Source organism: Octodon degus, unplaced genomic scaffold (genome assembly GCF_000260255.1).
Source record: "Octodon degus isolate 3935 unplaced genomic scaffold, OctDeg1.0 scaffold00050, whole genome shotgun sequence".
NCBI lineage: Eukaryota > Metazoa > Chordata > Mammalia > Rodentia > Octodontidae > Octodon > Octodon degus.
In genome coordinates this window covers 7,918,683-7,941,548 of record NW_004524626.1, presented here as the reverse complement: position 1 = coordinate 7,941,548, position 22,866 = coordinate 7,918,683, and the positions used below count along the sequence as shown (strand labels likewise).

The window sequence follows — 22,866 nt, the reverse complement described above, 5'->3', positions numbered from 1 at the left end:
TTTTTTTGTGGAATCAGGGATTGAACTCAGGCCCTTGTGCTTGCCAGGGAAGCGCTTATTCCGCTGAGCCATCTCCCTGGCCCTGTTTTGTTTTTTTTGAGAACAGTCTCACTACCCAGTTCCAGGCTGGCCTTGGAACTCTAGCGATCCGCACGCCTCGGGCTCTGCAGCGCTGGGACGACAGGCGAGCGCCACCACGCCTGGCAGAAGGCAGAATTGTAAGGTCAAGGGATTCTTTCAGATGAGAACTAGGGTGGAGGTTAGAACCCCAAAGGGAAATCTTTGGAGAAATCCCTGACAGAGATAGTAAGTTAACAGAGAAGTCCAAGAAACTATCCTTGAACAGAAAAGCGACCCTACGCAGCAGGAGGTGCGCGCAAAGATCACCTGGAGCCGACTCCGGAACAGCCAGCCACAGGACCAAGCTTCCCTGAAAGGGACGCGGTGGACTCCAGACCACAGACGAAGTGGGTATCCCTAAATGACATTCTATAGAGGCCCCAGGAAAAAGCACTCTGCTGATCCGAATCTCTGAGTTAATTTTCCTGAGTCTTTGGGCTCAGGAACCCCAAAGACAAGAAGATTTAACAGTAAGGGGCAGGAAAATTCACCAAGGGAAAGGTTCTGCACTTTTTCCTCCTGAGCGGAACCAAAGAGCTGGGAGAACGCGTGAGCCTAAACTTCATTTCCAAATGCGCGCAGCCACTGCGACTACAACTCCCATGAGTCTCCTGAGCTCCGGGTCGGCTTCCTACGCGAAACGCTCGCGCAGTGCTTGCCGGGATATGTAGTCCTAGTTGCTGTAACCCCGACCGGAAGGCAAGCTCCCTCATCTCCGGCCGTCAGCCCTACCTCCTTCCATGTCCTCTGTCCAGTTGCGGCTGCTACTCGTGGGAGAACTAGGCGAAGTGTAGTAGTCGCCGCCGGGGCTCGTGTCCACGTCCTCCTCCATAGACCCCGATTTGTGCCTCTTGCTCCTAAAGGGTGAGGGAGACGACAGTTACCATGGAGACAGGTTGACGGCGGGGTTTGCTAACTTCCGGTTCCGGGAGGAGCGGGACTAGGAGGTACTATCGCGAGATATCATGAGAGCCAAGGCCTTTCAGCCTGTTCACCCTTAACACCTGTTCCAACCTGCCTGTTATTTGCACGGGACGCACGGGACTCACGGGACACCCGGGACACCTGGGGACAGAGGCGGGAGGGGTTCTACTAAGGTCCCACTGCAAATTAACAGGGTACAAATTAAAATCCAGGTTGCTTGCCCTGAAGGATTACCATCTCATTTTGCAGATGGGGAAACTGAGGCAATGTGACCAACTCCCTGAAGGGGTATCTCAGCAGAAGTCTGCGACTGCGTTCTCAGGTGACTCCCAAGGGCTGGCTGGGCCAGCAGGACTTGCCCAAGTGGGCTACCAGGGATAGGGAAAAGGGGTACTGGGGTTGGGTTTTAAAGGATGAATAGGAGTCCCTGGTGGAATGAGAAAACAGGTATTCTAGGGGAGGGCTGAGCCAGCTGTGGGTACGGGGAGTGGGCCTGTGGGTGGGACCATGCAGTGTTCAGAGGCCTGGGCAACATACCCGCTGGAAGAGGTGCTGGGGAGCGTTCTTCTCATGCCTGTGCTGGTTGGATTCAGGTCGTAGGCTAAGTGCCCTTGAAGCTCTCCCAGAGAGAAGTTGGGACCCGTTCCGGTCACTACGGGTGCTGAACAGGGCAAGGGAGAGGCGCATGAGGGAGGCTGCAGAGGGCCTTCCGAGGCCTCTTCCAAACTGGGGTGGGGGGCGCTCCCCAGTTGGCTGGCTCTTGTGGCCCAAGCCTGCCTCTGCCTATGGATCAAAAAGGCTGCAGAAGGAGGCCAAGTGCAAGGTGGAGGTCAAGCCTGTGGTGGAGGCCAGGTTCTGACAGGGTGGGCGCTGGGCGGGTTCAGGCCAGGGGCATCCAGGAGGTGCAGCCCCCAGCAAGGCCATGGCAAGGTGGAGGACAGGAGGGAAGTGGCCAGCAGACGGAGGCTTTGGGACGTCTTGACATCTGTCTATCCTTGTCTTTACAGCACTGGGAATGGAACCCAGGGCCTTTGCCCTGAGCTCGCTCTTCCTAGTTTTATTATTTATTCTCATTGTCCCCCAGCTGCCCGGGCTGGGTGGACACTGTGATGCTCCTTCCTCAGCCCCCTCTGCAGGGCTCTGGGAGCGGGCAGCCTGGGGTGTGTGAGCTGAGCATGGGCCCTCAGGCAGGCTTGGTCAGCTCCGTTCCTAGGATCCGGGGGTGGGGACAGGGAAACCTCTGAGCCTTCCCCTCCCAGCACAGGGACATCAGGGACACTTACTCCGAGACACTTGGATAAGTTCGGTGACACTGAACACACCAGAGGTGACAAAGCTTTCCTGGAAATCAGTCGTGTCTGGAATGGAGAGAGCGGGGTCAGCAGAACCTGCGCTGATGGGGACCTACTTCTAGGGTCTGGAGACTGGTTGATCCCCAAAGCTGGGCCAGAGCTGCCACCAAACTTGGGCATCCTGGAATAGCCCTGCCCTGCCCGAGTCACGACACACAGCCAACAAGTGTGCAGTGCACACTGCGGACAGGACAGATGCAGCGAGGCCCAGCCACGTGGAGTAGCACCCCGCCGGGAAGAAGACTGGGACTGCCGTGAAGCATGGATGCCCAGGACAGGCCACCCCAGAGACAGGAAGTGGACTCAGGAGTGTCATGTCGAGGGAGACAGCTCATGGGCACAGATAGGGCTTCCTACTGGGGCAGTGGAATGTTCTGGAACTACACAGTGGTGATGGCTGCACAGCCTTGTGACTATACTCAATGACATTAACTCGTAGACTTCAAGAGGGCAAAGGTGGTAACCTACAGGATGTGCGTTTTGTCACAGTGATTTTTTTTTTTTTTTTTTTTGGTGGAACCGGGGATTGAACTCAGGCTCTTGTGCTTGCCAGGCAAGCGCTTATTCTAATGGGCCATCTCCCTGGCCCAGTCACAGTGAATTTTTAAAAAATAAAAGCTTGAGAAGTCCGAAGAGGGACAAGGGAGGGTGGAGAGGCAGACAGAGCCTTTTCACAGAGAGAGCTCAGAGTGGGTGGGGCTCCCTGACAGCGCCACAGAGTGCCGGAGCAGGCAGAGAAGAAGAAATCTAGAATCTGTGAAGCAGGGAGCACTGCACCTGCCGACACCCATCGAGTCAGGAGCTGCTCTGTTTTTCTTCTTGTTTTTTTCTTTTTTTGGTACTGGGCATTGAACTCAGGACCCTGCACTTGCCAGGCAAGCACTTATTCTACTGAGCTATTTCCCCCGCCCTGCTTTGTTTTGTTCTTATTGAGACTGGGACTCCCAGGCTGGCCTCAAACTTGAGATCCTCCTGCCTCAGCCTTCTGCCTGCTAGTATTACAGGTGTGGGTCACCGCATCTAGCTAGATGGGAGGCTTTTCTTTCTTTCTTTTTTTGTACTGGGAATTGAACTCAAAGTCTCATAGATGGGAGGCTTTTTTTTTTTTTTTAATTTTTTGCGGAACTGGGGATTGAACTCAGGGCTTTGACCTTGGCAGGCAAGCGCTTATTCTACTGAACTATCTCCCTGGCCCCCCGACAGCAGGCTTTTAAACGTGATGATTTTCTATCTCACTGTGGACAGCAGGAATGGCCCGTGCTAAGGTCCTGAGGTCGAAGGCCTTGGGCAAGCTGAAAGCCAGAGAGTGGGGCCCCAGCCACAGAGGGACTGGCAGCTCATGGCTTTGTCACTTTGGTGGAGACAGTTCCTGTCCTGGCCCCCAGGGGGCAGCACGGACTATAGCATGCTCTCCCTCCCTTCCTCCCCTTCCCTCGTTCCCTTCTTTTTTCTCTCCCTCTCCCCCTCTTTATCCCTCCCTCCTCCTCCTCTCTCTCCCTCCCTGCTGTATTGGGGGTGGAATCCAGGGCTTCCACATGAGCTCCACCCACAGCCTTTATGTTTTGAGATAGGGTCGTACTAAGTCACGAAAGTGCCCAGGTCAGGTCTCAAACTCAGGACCCTCCTGCCTCAGCTTCCCGGGTCCCCAGGACCCCAGGCGGGCGCTTCATATCATTTGCGGACATCTCAGGGACGGCAGGGCGGTGGCTGTCCGGGAGCCTAGGGGAAGTGGCCGGAGCGTTTCCTGCTGACCCAGCTGGGCAGCTGGCGTGGACGTGGCCTCGCTGCCCTCCCTGCGGCCAGCCGGGGTTTCCTGTTTGTGCTGGGCCCGCCCAGCTGTCTCCGGGGGACTCCCTGGCGGGGAGAGGACGAGATTTCCTCTGGCAGACACCGCTGTCCCCGCCTCCCCAACATCTGGCTTGCAGGGGGCGCCTGCGAGGCTGGAGCTTTCTCCTGCCCAGCGCTCCCGTTTCTCTCTGCCCCTCCTCCTCCCTCTCTTCCCACAGAACCTGAGCACCTGCTGCGTGCCAGGCCTCCTCTCAGGGATCTAGGGGACGGGCAAGCAGGTAGACTCCGCCCCTGTGGAGGGGACACCCTTTGGGGGGAATAAGGGAACGCCTAGGCCGGTGCTGAGCACCCACACAAACACATACGCAACCATTAACTTCCTCGGGAGGAGACAAAACAGAGGGCCGCGGCCGCTGGAGCACAGCCTAGGGAGATGGAGCAAGATGCACAGTTAAAAAAAAAAAAAAAAGATGCACAGTTAGCTGACCGGAAGGCAAGCAAGGGGCGTGCAAGGGAGCTGCACGACCGGAGGCGGGGATCCACCGTGGGAGCCGGGAGAGGTGAGGGCAGGGCAGGAAGGACCGGCTCGGTGCTCGCGGCGCCCCCTGCTGGCCGCTGCGGGGAGGGCAGGCTGTGGAGCGGAGGGGTGACAGGACGGCCTTTGTCGCACCCGCTCGGCCTGGCCGCTCAGCCGCATCCTGAGAGCGACCTTGCCCAGCTGCCGGCGCCTTGAACTCACCCAGAGTGATGGGCTTGCTGTCCTCCTGCTCCGAGCCCATCCCCGCTCGGGGACTGCCACTCTGCTCCGCATCTGCAAGACAAGAAATTGGTGATGTGGCAGGGACCTTGGGCCAAGGCCTTGGGCCCCTGGGGCCTTGATAGACCAGGTTCAAATCCTAGTCTTGCCTGTTGTGTCGTGGTACTGGGATTGACCTCAGGGCCTTTGCACTGAGCTCCATCCCCCGCCGGTTTGCTTTATTTTTGAGATAGGGTCTCACTAAGTGGCTAAGTTGTCCAGGCTGAGCTGAAACTTGAGATCTTCCTGCCTCAGCCTTCCAGAGTGCTAGAATCACAGGCATGAGTCACCAGCCCTGGACAACTGGCTCCAGCTTTGCTATTTTTGTGCTGTGTGTCCCTGGGCAAGTCCCTTGCCCTCTCTGAGTGTTCCTGAGAAATGAAGCTAATTCCAGGAGGACAACTCTTCATTCAGCATCGTTAATCTTCCGTCTGTTTTACAGGTGGTGTAGAGGTGACTCATTGGGCCTCTCTGGTCTCCTGGCCTCCATTTCTGCCCCTGTGGCCCTGGGGACCTGGCCCTTGGTCTCCGGCTCTTATTCCGGGAGCCGAGGGGCAGCTGTCTGCGGCTGCAGTGCCCTCATCCGCCCGGTGCTTTCTCTCCATCTTATCTAAAAATAATCAGGCTACTTGGCAGACGAGAGTGAGAGAGAGAGAGAGAGAGAGAGAGAGAGAGAGAGAGAGAGAGAGAGCAAGCACAAGAGTGAGCACACGAGAGTCGCTGAGCTCAGCATTTCAGCATTCTCAGCTCCTGCAGTCGGGGTTCGGCACTGGCCCCTCTGCAGTGTCTGGGCTGCGCGTGTCACCATGCAGGGCACTGTGGGCTGTGTGATGAAGGTGGTAGGCACAGCGCACATAAGGGGCCCTTGGGGGACACGGAGGTCCCTGTAAGCAGTAGTGTCCGCTGCATGAGCAGGAATAGCGTTTGGCTTATTCTTTTATTTATTTTGCAATCCTGGGGGTGGAACCCAGGGCCTTCGCGCTGAGCTGTACCCCCAGCCCTTTTTATTTTTTTAATGTATTTTTTTAAAATTTTATTTATGTGTGTGTGTGTGTGTGTGTGTGTGTGTGTGTGTCCAGCTCAGCCCACCAGGGGGCAGGGCTGGCCGGCATGTGGTGCTGGGGATTGAACCGCGGTCCCTGTGCTTTGCTAAGCTTGCTCTAAGTAGGAGCTTTAGACCACTGAGCCATCTCACCAGCCCCTTATTTTTTTAATTTTGAGCCAGGGTTTTGCTGAATTGCCCAGTCTGGGTTCAAACTTGAGATTCTTCTGCCTCAGCTTCCCAGAGTGCTGAAATGACAGGCATGCGTCCCCGGACCTAGCTATTATTATTATTATTATTATTATTATTATTATATCTTCAAGACAACCATGAGTACGGTATTTTCTTTATCTCATGTTATACCCTAAAGACAGCCTTCAACCCAGCACTGCTGCTGGGTGAGGAAAACAGGGTGACAGTGAGGGGCGCCCACCCAGGACTCGATGCTCTTCATCTCCGGGGCGGGAGCTGCTAACTGGTCTGTATTGGACACAGCTAGGCCTGGGGTTGCGTGCCTACCATCTCAGCACTCCAGGAGGCTGAGGCAGGAGGATCTCAAGTTCCACCCTGGCCCAGGCAATGGAGCAACTTAGTGAGGCCCTGTTTCAAAGTTTAAAAACAGGTGGGAATGGAGCTCAGTGCAAAGGCCCTGCGTTCTGTCCCAGCACCGCGCATGCACACACACACGGGCACGGGCACGGGCACGGGCACGGCCTCAAGCAGCATGGCAGCATCCCAGGCCTCAGCTCCCCAGTCCAGGTGAGCAGCGCTGGGGTAGCCTCGCTCAGCTGGGCTTTGCCCCTGACTGAAGCTAGGCAGGGCTGATTCGAGGAGATCTGGTGGCTCTCCACCTGGGCAGTGCGGCCCTCGGAGCCAGCCAGGCCACTTGGATGCTGTGGCCGGGCCACTGTGTTGGGAAGGACCCAGCTGGGCAACCGGCCGCCAGACCTCGGCACAGGACCCTCTTCTGAAGTCTGGCTTGCCCAGCTGGCACTGCCAGCGCTTCCTGGAGGAGGCCATGTTCCCTGGACACCCGCTGAGCCCATGCCCAGGGCTTGTGCCTGCGCCCGCACCTTGCGCCTCCCCACAGGCCAGGAAGTAACCGGAACCACAGCCCCTGCCTGCAGGCCACACAGAAGGGGGAGAGGCCCGGCCCAGCACACGCCTGTCAGCCTGGCCCTCGGGAGGCAGAGGCAGGAGGATCGCAAGTTGAGCCAAGCCAGGCCTAGGCAACTCAGTGAGAAGTCGCTGTCTGTACCAAAATCCTTAGAAGAGAAAAAGCGTCCTGACATCCACACACTCCCATGTGCCATGAGGAGCGCAGAGCGCTCTGCGTCCATCTGGTGTGGGGCTGGAAGGGCCACACACCGGCTAACGTCCAGCTCCCTGAGGTGCTCCCTGGGGTAGGGGGCTGGCTGAGGCCCAGGGCAGCAGTGCCCCCCTGAAACAGCTCTGCCTCACTCACGATTCCTCTCCTGGGTGATTCTGCCCCCTGGGGGATTCCTGGGCCGTGTCTGGGGACATCTGTAGCTGTAACACTGGGGGTGCCCCTGGCCTGGAGCAGGTGGGGCCAGGGACACTGCTCAGCACCCTTCAGGGCCCGGGACACCCACAGAGCACACAGAGCCGAGCATGATAACCAGGCCTGGGCCTGTCCCTGTGTCCCTGGCTGTGGGGCAGGGGAAGGTGGCGAAATGTTTTAAATGCACAAGTCACAGGTATGGTCACAGGGTACAAACAGATCTATGATCTGCCCGTGCCAGCGAAGCTTCACAGGGCAGAGAGGCCGAGGGCCGCATGCCGCCCATCCCACCCCATTCTGGTCCCTGGTATACAGTAGGCGCTCTATAAATGTACATCCCTGAACAATCTCTCTAAGGCCTTCTGCAAATCTCTCTGTTTTGGAGGACCAGGGTGTCTTCACCTGAAGTCCCCTAAAGGAGTTTTTAACAAGTTCGCTGCAGATGGGTAGAGTAAGTGAGGTAGCAGGTTTGGGCTCCCCCCTGTTGCTGTGCAGCTGCAGAAAAAGCACTGGCCATCTCTAGGTTTCATGGCTCCTCACTCCCCAAACATCTCCCCCTTGGAGTGAACACAGAGGTCTCTAAGTGCCAGGCATTCAGCAAAGACAGTCACACTTGGCTGAGGGAGACAGCTCAGCCGCATACTTGCCTGCCTGGCAAGCACAAGGTCCTGAGTTCAATCCCCAATACCGAAAGACAAGAAAAAAAGAAAGACAGTCACACTCATGCTAGTATAAATGAGATCCTGGCCCTTGGCAGCTGCTTGGTCACATCCCAAGTCTGGGTGGGGACTCTGTGGGGCCCAGACGGCCACGCCCCCTACAGCTCTGCTCACACAAACACGCAATCACGGGCAGCGACAGCAATGTAAACTGGGCCGCGCTGCTCAGCGTACAGACTGTTCCTTCCTGTCTGTGGCTACGGGCCCAAATTTGGTCTGTCACAGCTCAGGAGAAAGGCGCTGTGGCAGTGGCTGCAGCCCGGCCCTTCCTCTGTCCTGGAGGCTGTGCTTCTTCTGGTCCCGGTCTGGGTTGTGGCTGGAGGTCGCCACAGGGCCCCCGAGTCCACTGGCGGATGACAGGGAAATGGCAGGACAGCAGGGGCCTGGGCGGCTCCACAGGCCAAGAGCTCTGCCTCCTGCTGGGAGCTGGCTGCGTCCCAGACAGCAAGTGCAAAGGTCCTGGGGCAGGGGTGGGCGGACATGGGAAGGCCACAGAGGGGCCACAGAGCAAGCGTGGGCACCAGGGCCAACGCAAGGAGGTAAGAGGATGGAGCTCCCTCCAGGCCACTCAGGCCACAAGGAAAAGCTCAGGCTTACTCTACAGCAGTGCCAGGCATGACTGAGCCAGTGTGTATTTGTTTTTCCCCAGTACTACAGAAAGAATCCAGGGCCTTTGCATCCTCAGCCCTTTTCATTTTTTATTTTGCGACAGGGTCTTGCTAAGTTGCTAAGTTTCCCAGGCTGGGTTGCAACGTGCAATCCTCCTGCCTCAGCCTCCCAAGTGCCGGGATGGTGGGTGTGCGGCACCGCGGCCGGCATGTTCTGTAAGTCTCTGGCTGCTCATGTGGAGAGACCGGAAGGCCCTAGTGCCAGGTGGGACAGGCCTCAACGTGGGAAAGCCGCTGCAGGAAAGAGCCGGGAGGGTCCTCGAAACACTAGGTACAGGACCATCACGCTGCTCTCCTCCGTCCCAAGGGGTCCACCTGACTGACTCGAAAATGGTGTGCCAATAGATGCTCTCAGTAGCGGAGCTCACGGCAGGCCAAAGGGGGGATGGCCCAGGGCCCAGAGTGGGCGACACCACTGCCTTGCGCTGGAATACTACTCAGGCAGGAACAGCAGCCCAGCTGTGGCACTCGCTGCACAGTGGCTGGACCTTGAGGACGCCATGCTCAGTGGGAAACGCCAGATACGGAAGATGCACGGTGTGGGCTCAGGATGGGAAATGCCTGGGACAGGCGACTCCAGAGACAGGAAGGGGACTCAGGTGTGGGGGCTGGGAAGGAATGGAAGCCAGTGTTTTCTGGGACAGGCTCAGTTTAGGAAGGTAAAAAAGGGCTGAAGGTGGACGGCCGCGAGAGCTGCACAGCCATGGGGCTGTGGTCAACGCTGTGGAGCCGGGCACATAAAATATGGTTAAAATGAACCGGTGTGACGGTACACACCTATAGTTCCGGCACTTGGGGGAGGCTGAGGCAGGAGGATCGCCATGAGTTCAAGACCAGCCTGGGTTACATAGTGAGATCCTATCTCACCCTCCCCACCCTGAAAAAGGGAAGAAATGGTTAAAGTGAGCAGTGTGAGTTACCCATGGTGGTTAAACACTATCTGGGGGTGTCTGGCTGCCACGCGGCCCTGTAGCCACCAGCCCAGCCTGACCTAGTGGCCTGGGGACAGCCCCACAGGCCTCGTTGGTCTCGAGGAAGTCCCAGCTGTGCGCTCACTCGCAGCCTGGCAGGGGAGAGCAGGGCCTCTAGCTCCAGCCTGGCCCCTGCACAGCTGGCTCCGCCGCAGCCACGTCTGCCTCCCTCGGCCGCTGCGGCTGCCAAAGCGAGAGGCAAAGCCAGGCCCTGGAATTCCCGTGGCAGGCTCAGCCCGCTCGCCCCTGGCAGGCGCCGCCCGCAGTGCAAGCCCTGTCCACACTCCCTTGGCCAGACTGGGTGACCTCTGGCAGCGCAGACACCAAGTCCTTCCCCCGTGGGCTGGGCCCTCCTTTGGCCCTCAGTTTGCACCCTCGGAGGCCAGTCCTGCACCGCCCAGGCGCCCTGCTGCCCCAGGGCCTTTGCATGGCCTCCCTGCTGGCTGGCCCCGCCACGGCCCGACCTCATCCCCTCTTGGTTCACCTGCGGTTTGTGTCTGCACAGCCATGGCCCTGCGGGATGCGGGCTGGGAGCTTAGCCACGTGGGGTTTCGCCTGCTCACGCCCCCTCGCCCCGCCTGGGTGCCCTGCGTGGTCGCTGTGTGCTCCCTCAGCCGCCAGCCCCTCCCTTGGTGCCTACTGCACACCCCGCCCTGCTCCAGGCGGGAACACAAGTGCTCACTCCTCCCCACAGGTCTCCTCCCTGCCCTTCCGAGGAGACCCCAAGGCCCACTGGAGTCTGACACCCCACAGAGAGAGCCACACTTTCCTTGGGCTTCCAGGGGCCCTGGAAGGTCCCCAGAGGTGGACAACCAACTGACATCGCCCAGTGCTGTGTGGCCTCACCAACAAGTGCTTGCCCTCTCTGAGCTTCTGTGGCTGACTACAGGCGCCCTAAAGCCCCCGCCACCACAGGGCCCTTCTCTAGGACAGCAGGACAAATCAGGAGGAAAAAGTAGCTGGGCGTGGGAGTGCACACTGTGGCCCCAGCACAGGGTGGAGGCCGAGGCAGGCGGTTGCCCTGAGTTCGAGGCCAGCCTGGGCTGTACTGTGTGCTCAAGGCCAGCCAGCGCCGCTATGAGACTTTCTCAGAAAACAAAACAAAGCAAAACTAAAACTGAACTTTAAAAAAAAAAAAAATTAAAGCAGCCGCGAGATCCAAGGTCCTGCACTCGGCCCCCAGGCCCAGACATCTGCACAGGCCACGGCCCTGCCCGGAGTCTGGCCCACACTTTGCAGCTCCCTCTAAGGCGCTGGGCCATGGCCAAGCCCGGAACCGGGCCAAGGAATGGCGTCCAGAGCGGTTCCTTCCTCCTCTGGCTCTGGGCCCGGGGCCACCGTGGGCTGGGGTCCCGGCCGCCGCCTGCCCTGCCCCGCTGTCCGGCCGTCCCGCTCAGCTGCCTGCATCCTCATCTTTGAAAGCCCAGGTAGCCTGCGCCGTGGCCTGGTGGCCCAGCTCAGAGTCGGGGACACTTGGCAGGGACACCAGGGCGGCAGGCCAGGCGGGCCAGGGTGACTGCAGGCCATGGGGACGCTTGGGGGCCATGGCCAGGACTGGTCCTTGCCACAGCCGCTGCCACGGGACCAGGCCACCCGCCCTGGTGACATCACGCCTGGCGGCCATTTTCTGGCCTTCGGGTTCCAGATGCTTCTTGAGCCCAGCGGCCATTTTATGGGCTCAGCAGGGACAGTGACGAGGCCAGGCCGGCGCTGTGTCCTGGACAGGCAGCTGCCACGAGCCACCCAGCCACCGGCCACCCAGCCAGCACAGCTCCCAAGCCCCTGAGGCCGTGAGCCACACGGATAAAAATACCCACTGGCCTGGCTACCACGGCTGCCACCGCTGTCCTGCCAATGTCAAGTGTGCGCCGGGACAGGGACAGGACGGGGACTGTGATGGGCGGCCTTAAAATAACCCACTGTTTACATCTGGAGCGAATTCTTGGCTTCCCCCGCTGCCGTGCCACCCCCACCTTCCTGGCCTCTTGTCCCTCCCTCCCCTGTGCGAACTGCGAGGGGATGGAGGTGGGACCGGCACTCACAGGGACACAGTGTGGACACCACCCCTCCTGGGCCACATCCTCAACACCCCGCAGCCCTAGCGGACTCAGGCAGTTGATGGCGGAGTGCTGTGTGGCTGGGGACCACTGCTGACCCTCTCTGTGCCTGTGGGGGAAGAAAAAGCCGAGAGCAGGAGGCGGCCCTCTGCAGAACGGCCCAGCCCACCTGGCTCTACTTTCATCGGCAGCAAAAACCAGGCACTGACCCAGGGGGCAGCCGCACACTTGCCGTTCGCCACTCAGGAGGCTGAGGCAGGAAAGTTGCAAGTTCCAGGCCAGCCTGGACCGCATCACAAGGTTTGTCTCAGGGGCCAGGGATTTGACTCAGCAGTAGAAGGCTCGCCTAGCAAGCTGGAAGCCCTGGGTTCGATGCTCAGCACCAAAACCAAAGACAACCTCCCATAGAAAACAACAATAAAATCAGTGGAGGACCCATCTTATGAGGTATGAATTCCAACCCAGGGGCCGGGGAGATAGCTCAATGGAATAAGCACTTCCCTGGCAAGTGCAAGGGCCTAAGTTCAATCCCCGGTTCCGCCAAAAAAAAAAAAAAAAAAAGAAAAAGAAAAAAGAAAAGAAAAAAAAATGAATTCCAACCCACAGAGACCGCAAGGAGCCCAGGCTTTAGGAGTATGGACTGCCACCCAAGGAGTGCCCACCTCAGTGCCTTTGTCCACTGCAAGTTCCAAGAGCCAGAAGCTTCCCAATGGACCAAAGTACTGGATATAAGAGGAACGAGTCTTGGGGGGAGGCTGGGGAAGGGACACTGGAGCTGGGGCCCTGACGTATGCACAAGAGGTTTTTTGTTTTTTTTTTTTTTGGCTGTACCAGGGATTGAACTCAGGGCCTTGTGCTTACCAGGCAAGTGCTTATTCTACTGAGCTATTTCCCTGGCCTGCGCAACAGTTTGTCAGGGACAGAAGGGACTCAGAGTAGATAGAGTAATGTGCGGACACATCGACCTCACTGCACGTCAGTGCTTTAAGTTCAGCGTACATTCCCAAGGTGAGGCGACAGACGCCGGGGAGCATAGGTGCCTGGCCCACAGGCGGGCACTCAGTCAGGACGGCCCCAGGGCCAGGCCCCGACCGTCCTACGTCCAGTTTCACACCTAGGCTGTCACCCAGCCAGGCGGTGCCTACTGTATGCCGATGCATTCCCAGCCTGCTGCAGAGGCAGAGGTGACCATGTCCACGCTATAGGGGTAAACTGAGGCTCAGGCGCAGGGGAAGGCTGGGCCGAGCTCACCCTGCAAGCCAGCTGGAAGCTAAGAACCTGCCGGGCCATCCACTTGCCCTTCCTCTAGCCGGAAGGTGGCCCCGGGGGGCCCAGCTCCCAGCCTCATCCCCGCCACCTGTCCTCCCCTCCGAAGCCACCAGGGGGCGCCCCGAGCTGTCCTCCCTGCGCTCAGCCCTCCGGCCCGGCCCTGCACCCTCTGCCTCTCTGCCCCGCTGCCCCAGCCGCGCAGGTGCCCGCCGCTCAGAGCTGCCCCAGGGCCTTTGCACGGCCGCTTCCACCTGCAGGCTCCTCCCTTGGATCCCCCACACGCTGGCCCCTCCTCCCGCCACCCCGTGGTGGCGGCGCGGCCCTTTCTGGACGCCCCCAGCCCCAGGCAGCTCCCCGCCCTCTCTTCCCTTGACCTTCATTTCCCTGATACCGGCAGTCGCTCCCCTCACTGGAGAATTGCACACAGTCAGCGCTTCATGCACGCTCGCCGCCTCCGGGCAGCTCTGCTGGCTGGGCGCGCAGTCTGCCCGCCCGGGCCTGCCTCAACCTTCTAGGGCACAGCCTGTTTCCGACCCGGCAACTTCACGGCCATTTTATAGGTTCGGAGAGACTGAGACCCCGACAGGGGACACCTCTGGTAGGGTGTACGGGGCCAGCTGAGGGGAGGTGCCACCTGCTTGCATAGCATCCTTCGCTGCTCAGATGGGGAAACTGAGGCTCGGGGCAGTAAGAGTTCTCTACTTCTTTTTAAATTTTGAGACGGGGGTGGGGGAGGCTTGCGGGTTAGCTCAGTTGTTTAAGCGCCTGCTTGGACAAACCCAGTCAGGTGCAGGGGACCAGTTCGATCCCCAGGCCCGGCCCTAAGGCAGCCTGAGCCAGCCCCCAAAAATAAATAAAAAAAAACAAAAAAATAAATTTTGAGACAGGGCCTCATGAAGTCACTAAGTTGCCCAGGCTGGATCTGAATTCAAGATCCTCCTGCCTCAGCCTCCCAGTGTTGGGACCACAGGCATGTGCCACCAGGCCCGGCTTTTAGAAATAAACGATGCCTTCCGAAGCAACAGCATCGGTGACCCGAGGGTGCACAGCCGGGTTCAGTGGCTTCGCACCCACCCAAGAGGGGTGACACTGGCTCCTTTAAGAGCCATGAGGCCTGGGGCGGGCGGGTGCCGGTGCCACCGGCCTTATGTAAGCACGGGCCTTGCATAACCGCTTACATAAGGAGCTGGAGCGGGCTTGTCCACCGCAGCGACCTGTTCCAGGCCCAGCGAGGAGCAACAGCTAGGCTCCCCGGGGCAGCAGCCGCGGGGGCAGCGGGCTCCAGGTCCTCTGTGCCGCCTCCTTTCTGGGTCACAGAAGCACTGCACTGTGGAAGACAGGGAACCTCTGCGGCCTCTCTGTGGTCTGGGACTTCCCTCGGGCTCTTCCAGCAGCCCGGTATGCAGTTGGTGCTCAATAAATGCAGCTGTGGGGGAGCACCTGGCTCCACGTAGGGCCCCGTTCTGAGGGCCCCCCTTCTTAAAAGCCAGGATCTCGCTATGTAGCCTAGGCTGGTCTCGTATGCCTGGCGATCCTCCTGCCTAAGCCTCCCAATGCTGCGTGGGCACTGCTACGCCTGATCTAAAGCCCCTTTAGGGGTCGGGGAGATGGTTCAGTGGAATAAGCGCTTCCCTGGCAAGCGCAAGGGCCTGAATTCAATCCCTGGTTCTGCAAAAAAAAACAGTGCTGGGGACCAAATTCTGGCTCTGAGGACGTCAATTTGCCCAGCGACCCACGTGGGGGGGTGGCAGCAATCTAACTGGAGAAACTGAGGCCCAGTGAGATGAGACACAGCCCGCATCAAACTCCAGCCTCAGCAGGGCCCCACCCTGGCCCGGCTGTGGGGCGCGTAGGCTCCCACTCTTGCCCCACCCACCCTCCTCTTTCTGGCACTGGCCCTTTAAGACAGCAGGCAGCCTGGGGATGTCCCAGGGTGACCCCAAGGGGAAGGTGTGGCCAGGAACAAGGGGCCCATTCAGCTGCCAGGACGCCTCAGCCTCCACCTCCGGGCAGCCCACGGGTGGCAGGCAGGCAGCGGGAGGCAGGGAGGGGGCCCGCTGGGCTGCAGGGAGGGCCAGACAGGGGGGCAGAGACAGAGAAGGAGATGGAGACATGGGACACCAGGACAGAGACAGAGATGCTGGCCTTGGCCACCTCCCCCCTGGCCCAGGCTGGGCCTTTGGGCCCTGCCACCCGCGCAGCTGGCCGGCCCTGCAGCTGCTCCTTGATCCAGCTGGGCCTGCAGTCGCTCAGCAGCACCAGTGTCCCGTAGGAGCCCAGGAGCCTCCGTGGGGAGAGCGCAAAGGTAGCCCCGATTCCTCCTTCCCAGCCTGCCCTGGGAGACCACCACGGGCCTTGCTGCTGCCCTCAACTGTGTAACCCTGCGCACCGACTGTGTCCCTCCAGGCCTCAGTTTCCTCATCTGTCAAATGCAGTCAAAGACAACCACAACCTTTGTAGGTCCCCATGAACTTAAACGAACTGGGTAAGTGCTCCCAACGTGTCTGCCGTCGCCACAGCTACCCCCCCCCGCCCCCCATCCCTGCCAGCAAACAAACAACAAATGCAGACAGTGTAGCTGTCTTCCCAGCACCTGAGAGGCTGAGGTGGGAGGGTCACTGCAAGTCTGAGGCCACACAGTGAACTCCAGGTCAGCTTGAACTACACAGTCAGACCCTGTCTCACAAAACAACAAAGACGCAGAGCCTACCTTTCACTGGACGTGGCCACCAGCAACACAGGGTAGCCCTGGTGTTGCAAGGGCTGGGAGTGACAGTGGGAAGTCCTCCCCCAAGGCTGCCTGCCTCAAGGTAGCCCAAAGTCTCCCGGGCCTCTGCCGCCTGGGCCCTAACAAGTGTCCAGGATTGAATGGAAGCCACCACTGGTCCCTGAGCCAAGGAGTTCTAACCCTTGTGGCTGGGCTGATCCAAGCCTCAGCTCCAAGCCGGGTATAGAGATGCTTACCCTACACCCATCATCCCAGCACTTGGGAGGCTGAGGCAGGAGGATCTCTGTGACTTCCAGGACAGCCTGAGCAACACAGGAATACACTGGTTCAAATAAAAAAGATAAAATTCAGCTCCAGAAACTGGAAGGCCTGCCTAGCCCGCACTCACAGGTTCTTCACACACTGAGGGAAGACAGATCACAAATTTGGGCTTTTCAGATCTGCTGTAACTGCCTAAGACTCCCCAGAGACACAGCCCAAGCACTCCCAGGAACCCACTTGGGTCTACAGCTGGGTCCTTCAGGGACCGGGAACCTGCTGTAGAATAGTCAGGAAGCTCCTCTGGAGCACAGGACGGCAAGGTCGAGCGCGCAAGGGAGCGATCCAGAGCCATTGTTTAGATTTCCTGCACTTCAGGCTGGCCTCTTAACTTGCAGGGATCCTCCTGCCTCAGCTTCCCAAGCGCTGGATGACAGGTGTGCGCCACCATGCGCCTCTGGGATTCCACAGTCCTCTCCGTCCTCTGTCATGCTGTCCCTCTTGCATCTGCCCCAGTGGCTCTGCTGAGCCAACCTATGATGTCCAAGGGGAAGGCCCTCCCTGGGCAACCTCCCATCCCTCCCTGGGCCTCAGTTTCCCCAGTAGCACAAGACAGCTCCTGTCCCCAAGTGCCCCCTCCACTGCCCACACTGGCCAACTCTGACCCATCTGTGACTTCCCATCCACCCCCCAGTGGGAGGCAGAGGGCCTGGCCTGGCAGCTGGCGTGGGCAGGGGACACATTGCTGTGTCCCCAGCTACCCTCACACCCCTGAGCTCCCGGGCCCAGGGCCAGCATGCCAACTGCAGCCTTATCACTTGGGGTGACAGCCACAGGTGTGTGCCGTGACACAGGGCCAAGCCATCCACCCTGGGGGCAGGAGACAGGGGACAGCTGTTTCCTTGGGTGCCAGGGTCACACAGGACACGGCCACTGCCCACCCCCAAGGCTATCTTTTCTGAGTGCCTGGCACAGGCACGAAAGTGGTATTGGTGCAAAAATACTGTGGTATTTAATTCCGTGGCAGATGAAGAGATGGAACCAAGCAGTGCCTGTTATCCTAGTGCTTGGGAGGCTGAGGCAGGAAGGTTGTGAGTACCAGCCCAGCCCAGGAAGTGTAGCGAGACCCTGTCTCAGAAAATTAAAAGAGCTGGCAAGGAGCTCAGTGTGAAGGGCCCCAGGGCGGAGAAAGCATGCGAAGGGGAACAGCACTATCCTTTGTTAGAAGTGACTGAATTTGATTGACTGGTTGATTGTAGTACTGGGGACACAACCAGGGCATTCACACTGAACAATTTCCCAGCCTTTGGTTTTTGTTTTTGTTTCTGTTTTGTGGTTCAATTTGCCAGGCTGGCTTTGAACTTGGGACCCTCCTGCCTCAGCCCTGAGACAGGCACAACCCCCTACCATGCACTTCCTGCTCTTATGACCACAGCGTCCTGGAGGACACAGGGTTTTAACTGCTTATGACCAGCACCAGCAACGACGGTGCTCTTTACTGTTACACGCATTCTTAGCGAATTATTCATTTTGAAAATCATGTTAAAATACAGAAATATGATAAAAAAAATTTCCTATCTTTGGCTTTTTTCTGGCACTGGGGATGGAATCTGGGACCCCTGCATGGCAGGTCAGCTGTCCACGGGGCTGAGCTGTTGTCCTCTGGGACTTTCCACCTCCCCACGCAGACCGTGTCCCCAGGAAACACTGACCCCGTGCCCACCCAGCCCAGCGCCCCCACCCTCCTTCTGTCTCTGTGCCTCTGACCACGCTGGGGCTCCTGGAGTGGGGCCCTGAGGCGCGTGTCCTGCATGTGTGGCCGGGCTCCCTGAACAGCACAGCTTCAAGCTCTGTCCCCCATGTAGCGGGGCCGGGCCATCCTTCCCCAGAGTCCCCTGGTGTATAGTCGAGCACCTACTGTATACTAGGCCTGGTTCTAGTCCATCGCTAACTCATCCTGTCTAGCCCTCTTAGCCCTGAGATCAGAATCACTCCATTTTTAAAAACAATTTTTGAGACACAGTCTCACTGTGTAGGCCCAGCTGACCTCAAACTCGCAGTGACCCTCCTGCGTCAGCCTCCCAAGTGCTAGGAGGATCACAGGTGTGCACTGCCACATTCACCCCATTTTATAGGAAAGAAAACTGAGGCCCAGCACAGTGGGAGGTCTCTCGCTAGAGGTTACACAGCTAGGCCAAGGCATTCCCACCAGGTCACATGGACTCCTGCAGGGCCACCTTGTATCACAGGGGCCCCAGTTGTTCCCTTGGGTGAGAAATGGATCCAGGAAGCAAATAAGCCTTTATTGAGCACCTTCTGTATGCTTTCTGGGGATCACTGACTCCAGTCCATGATGTGATATACACGGTTCTCACTCCAAGACCAGAGAGGGCAGGGCTCCCCCCACGGTCAAACAGCACAGGCTCAAGCCTCGTGCAGGAGGCAGATCCAGGGTCCCCATTCCCATGTCCGTCCGAGCACAGCTCGCGGCCTGCCTGCTCCTTATTTTCTCTGCGCTGTAGGTATGTGTGGCTTCTACCTGATAACCAGAAAGGGGATGTTTATCTATTTGGATTCGTGAAAGGATGCTTTGTTCCTTTTCTTTTCTTTTGTCGTTTTGTGATCCTGGAAATGGAACTCAGGAATGCTCTACTACCGAGCCAGGTCCTTAGCCCTTTTTATTTTAAGAAAGGGTCTTGCTAAGTCACTAAGTTGCCAAAGCTGGGCTCCGATTTGTGATCCTCTTGCCTCAGCCTGCTGAGTGCTGGGATGTCAGGTGTGTGCCACCACGTCTGGTGTCAACCCTTTTTTTTTTTTTTTTTTTTTTGAGACAGGGATTCACTATATACTCCAGGCTAGCCTTGAACTCACAGAGATCCTCCTGCCTCAGCCTCCTGACTTTTTAAATTTTTATTTATTTATTTATTTATTTTATTTTTATGTATTTTAGTACAAGGTCTACAGGGTCTCACTACACAGATCGGACTCCTGGTGATCCTCCTGTTTTCAGCCTCTCAAATGCTGCAGTTACAGGTCCAGGCCACCACGCCCGGTCTCATTGGCTGTCTCGATGCACGCCGGTCCCTACGCCAGCTTTAATTCACTGAGCTATCTGGCTGGCCCACGAGTTCTTTTTTAAAGACCCCGATGGGGTGGGGATGTAGCTCAGCGGCCTGACACCTGACTGGCAATTGCAAGGTCTTGAGTTTGATTCCCATAAAAAAAAAAAAAAAAAAAAAAAAGACCTGGATGTTTTTATCCTAGCTCTGCCTTTTAAGAGCTGTGTGACCTCAGGTAAGTAACTGCCATCTCTGGGTCACTGGTTCCTTATAAAACCCCGGATAGAAAGACTGCTTCCCTCTTGGATGGCAGATAGAAACAGGATACACAACGCGGATCGGGTGCAGCTCAGTGGTGAGGGCCTGCCTGGCTCACGTCAGGCTCTAGTTCCATCCCCAGCATGAAAAACAAACAAACAAAAGATAAATGTGTGGGGCTGGGAGACCATGTTCCCTGTAGCCACGATCCATGCCAGTGTCGTTGTGGCCCAGTCCCACCCAGGCAGGGTGGGACCCTGCCCAAGTTCCCTGCCACCCTGGGGAGCCCACTGGGCCATGGCGCTGGCGGGCGCTGAGCTGAGGGCAGCTGGCACAGCCGAGGCGGGAACAGGAGGGGGAGGCCGGCCCGGGGCGGCAGCGTCAGCACATGGGCACCATCTGGGCTGGCAGCTGCTGGGGTGGGCGGGCCTGGCAGCCCCTCCCCCACTGCCCTGGCACGCTGCCCGCCCGCGCTCTGAGTCGGGTTTCTCCGGCTGCCAGAGGGGGCGGGGCGGCCGGCTGGGGTGCAGGCCCTGGGTCTGGCTTCCCAGGCTGCTTCCCAAAGCCAGGCAGTGTGGGCAGCGCCAGGCTCACCCTGTCCTGTGGGGCCCAGCACCCCGCAGTTCCTGCGGCTCTGCGAGAAGGGCTCAGGCAGCCCCAGGACCTTTGCACAGGCTTCACCCCCAGTCAGCTGGGTACAAGCTCACGGCTCCCTCCCATGGCTTCTGTTTGTCCTTCAGGCCTCATCTCTAAAGTCACCTCTCAGGAGCCCCGCCCCATCCGGAGCGGCCCCCAGGTCCTCTGCCACTGTAACCTCCCTTGTTTGCCTGATATTAAGTCTATTTCTTCCCCCAGTCCTGGAGATTGAACCCAGGGCCTCCCCACAGAGCCCCAGCCTCACCCTTTTAGGCCTCGCTCACTGGCCCAGGCTGGGATCCACCAAGTGATCCTCCTGCCTCAGACGCCCAGGTGCCGGATCATGGCGCGCCCGGCCTCTCTCCCTCTTGCACCATGGGACCCTACTATTCACCACTGTGTCTGGCCCGAATGCTGGTTGAGTGTGGTGTCCCCTTGGGCTATGTGGCATGTGGTCCTGGACACGAAGCCCATATCTCCACTTGGCCACGCCCTCCCGTCCACCCACCGCCCAGCCTGTGCCAGGGCTGATGAGCCCCCACTGCACCCCTGCGGGAGCCCTGGGAATCCCCTAGTGGGGGAGGGGAGGCAGAGGCTGGCACCCACCCCGTACCATCACACTCACAGCTAACAGAGCTGGGACAGACAGAACCCTGTCCCAAGAGGGGTCCTGGGGCGTGGCCGTGGGTGGGGACTCCAGACTCCCCTAGAGCCTAAGTCACCGAGCTGCAAGGCCCAGATGTCATCTTCTACCACCATCATGACCAAGGCAGATGCCACTTGAGCCCAAGCTCCAATCCTGGCCCCTCTCACCCTGTGGACCTAGGCAGGTCAGACCCCTGCCTCGGGCCTTTGTTTCCCCATTCTGTAAAATGGGTACAACATAGCTCCTGCTTCACTGGACTGCTGTGAAAATGGAAAAGAATTGCTAAGGCCTCAGAAAAAGGCTTGGTACAAAGTGAGTTAGGACTTGGGGTTTTGATGTAGGCATAGGAGCTTTCCACATGGAAAGGGAACTGCACGAGCGAGGTGACCAGAGAAAACCATGATCCTGTGAGCACAAGGGTCCCTCCACACCATGAGCCTTCTTTCTAAGCCCTTAGCACAGGGCTCTAACATTCCGCAGAGGCTGAGTTTTTGTTTATCTTGTTTTTCAGTGCTGGGGAAGGAGCCCTGGCTTCATGTATGTAGGCAAGTGTTGTCACTAAGCTACAACCCCAGCCCACCCCTTCCCTCAATCTTTCTTCCTTCTTCTTTTCTTTTTTCTTTCTTTTATTTTTTTTTTTTTTTTTTTTTAATTTTTTTCTTTTTGGAGAGGATCTCGCTATGTAGTTCAGGCTGAGCTTGAACTTGCTATGCAGCCCAGACTGGTCTCCAATTTACAGCCATCCTCCTGCCTCAGCCGCCCCAGCGCCGGGATGACAGACGTGGGCCACCGTGCCAGGCCTGTCTCCCTCCTGTATTGGGGCTAGCACCCAAGGTCTTCCTCTCACCCTTTATTCTGAGACAGACTCTCACTAAATCATTAAATTGTCCAAGCTGGGCTCCGACTTTCCAGCCTCCTGCTTCAGCCTCCTGGAGGCCCTGAGGTTACAGAGCTATGCCACTGCGCCCAGCTGCAAGCTGTGTCCCAACTTCTCATTTTATAAACAAGGAAACAAGGCCCACAGTGGGTCACTGAGTTGCCCTGGGGAGGGGGGGGGACGCCAGGACGCCGGCACTGGAGGTCAGACAGCGCTCCCCCGGGGTGCGGGTGCGGGGCGGGCTGAAAGCGGGGAGGGTGTCGGCCTTGACCTTCGCGGCCCGGGGGAGGAGGCCGGCGGGCAGCTGCGCGCGAAGGTGTCGCAGGCCGAGGCCGGCTGCGGGCGGGGGAGGGGCGCCGGGATTGTGCTGACTGCGGAGAATCGGGCTCGTGCGCGTGGGGGCGGGGCGGGCGGAGCGGCGGGGATGAGGACCTGCCCGCCCGCCCGCTGCCACCTTGTCCACCCCTGCGCACCCCCGGGAGGAGGGGCGCAGCCTGTGGCAGGGGCGGAGGTCTAGGACGAGGAGTCAAGGTCAAGACCACCGGCGGCCCTACCCACCCCCTCCCACACGCAGGGCCGCAGCGGGGAGCCCCGCAGCGCCCAATCCCTGTGTCTCCCTGGAGGCTGGCAGGGCCGTTAAACGCCCATTATACTGAGGGGAAAACCGAGGCAGGGAAAAGCTATGGGGCTGCCGAGGCAGGCTGAGGCGGGTGGCATCTGGAGCCTGGGTGGGCCTGGCAGAGCGGAGTGAGTGACCTTGGCTTGGCCCTCCAAGCCAGGGACCCCGATAACCACCGCTTGGCAAAAGGGTAAACTGAGGCCTGAGAGGACTTAACAGGACAATAGAGAACCCCGTGCCCAGGCCACCCAGGTGCCCTGCAGAGCTCGGCTTGGCCAGTGCCTGCTTCCTCCTGTGGATCCCCGGCCCTGCACGTGGACCCCACAGCGTGCCCCGCTTTCCCCTGGGGCTGAGGTCCTGTGTCCTCTCCGCATGGCTGAGCCTGCGGAGGACAGTCGCCTCCTCCTTCTCCGGGCCTGCCACCCCCAAGAAACGCTGCTGTGGCCGTGCCTCTCCTTCAGGCTGCCCCACCTGCCCTCCCCTACGGCCGAGGTGCCCGGCACCTCTGGGCTCGCGTGGGGTCCTCTGGCTTAGACCTCTGCAGACCACGCCTGCCC

General features: G+C 58.7%; 1 protein-coding gene across 8 annotated transcripts in view; it reads right to left on the bottom strand.

Annotated features, from left to right (window-relative positions):
• Nfic (nuclear factor I C) overlaps positions 1 to 22,866 on the bottom strand; it is a 50,420-nt gene that overhangs the window by 12,359 nt on the left and 15,195 nt on the right. For all 8 annotated transcript variants that reach the window (XM_023716858.1, XM_023716855.1, XM_023716860.1 and 5 more), the window contains 4 exons: positions 4,924 to 4,995; positions 2,328 to 2,402; positions 1,582 to 1,705; positions 853 to 977 (listed from right to left, as the gene is read on the bottom strand). In XM_023716858.1, the coding sequence (XP_023572626.1) occupies positions 853 to 977; positions 1,582 to 1,705; positions 2,328 to 2,402; positions 4,924 to 4,995 (396 nt within the window). The remainder of the gene's footprint in view (positions 1 to 852; positions 978 to 1,581; positions 1,706 to 2,327; positions 2,403 to 4,923; positions 4,996 to 22,866) is intronic.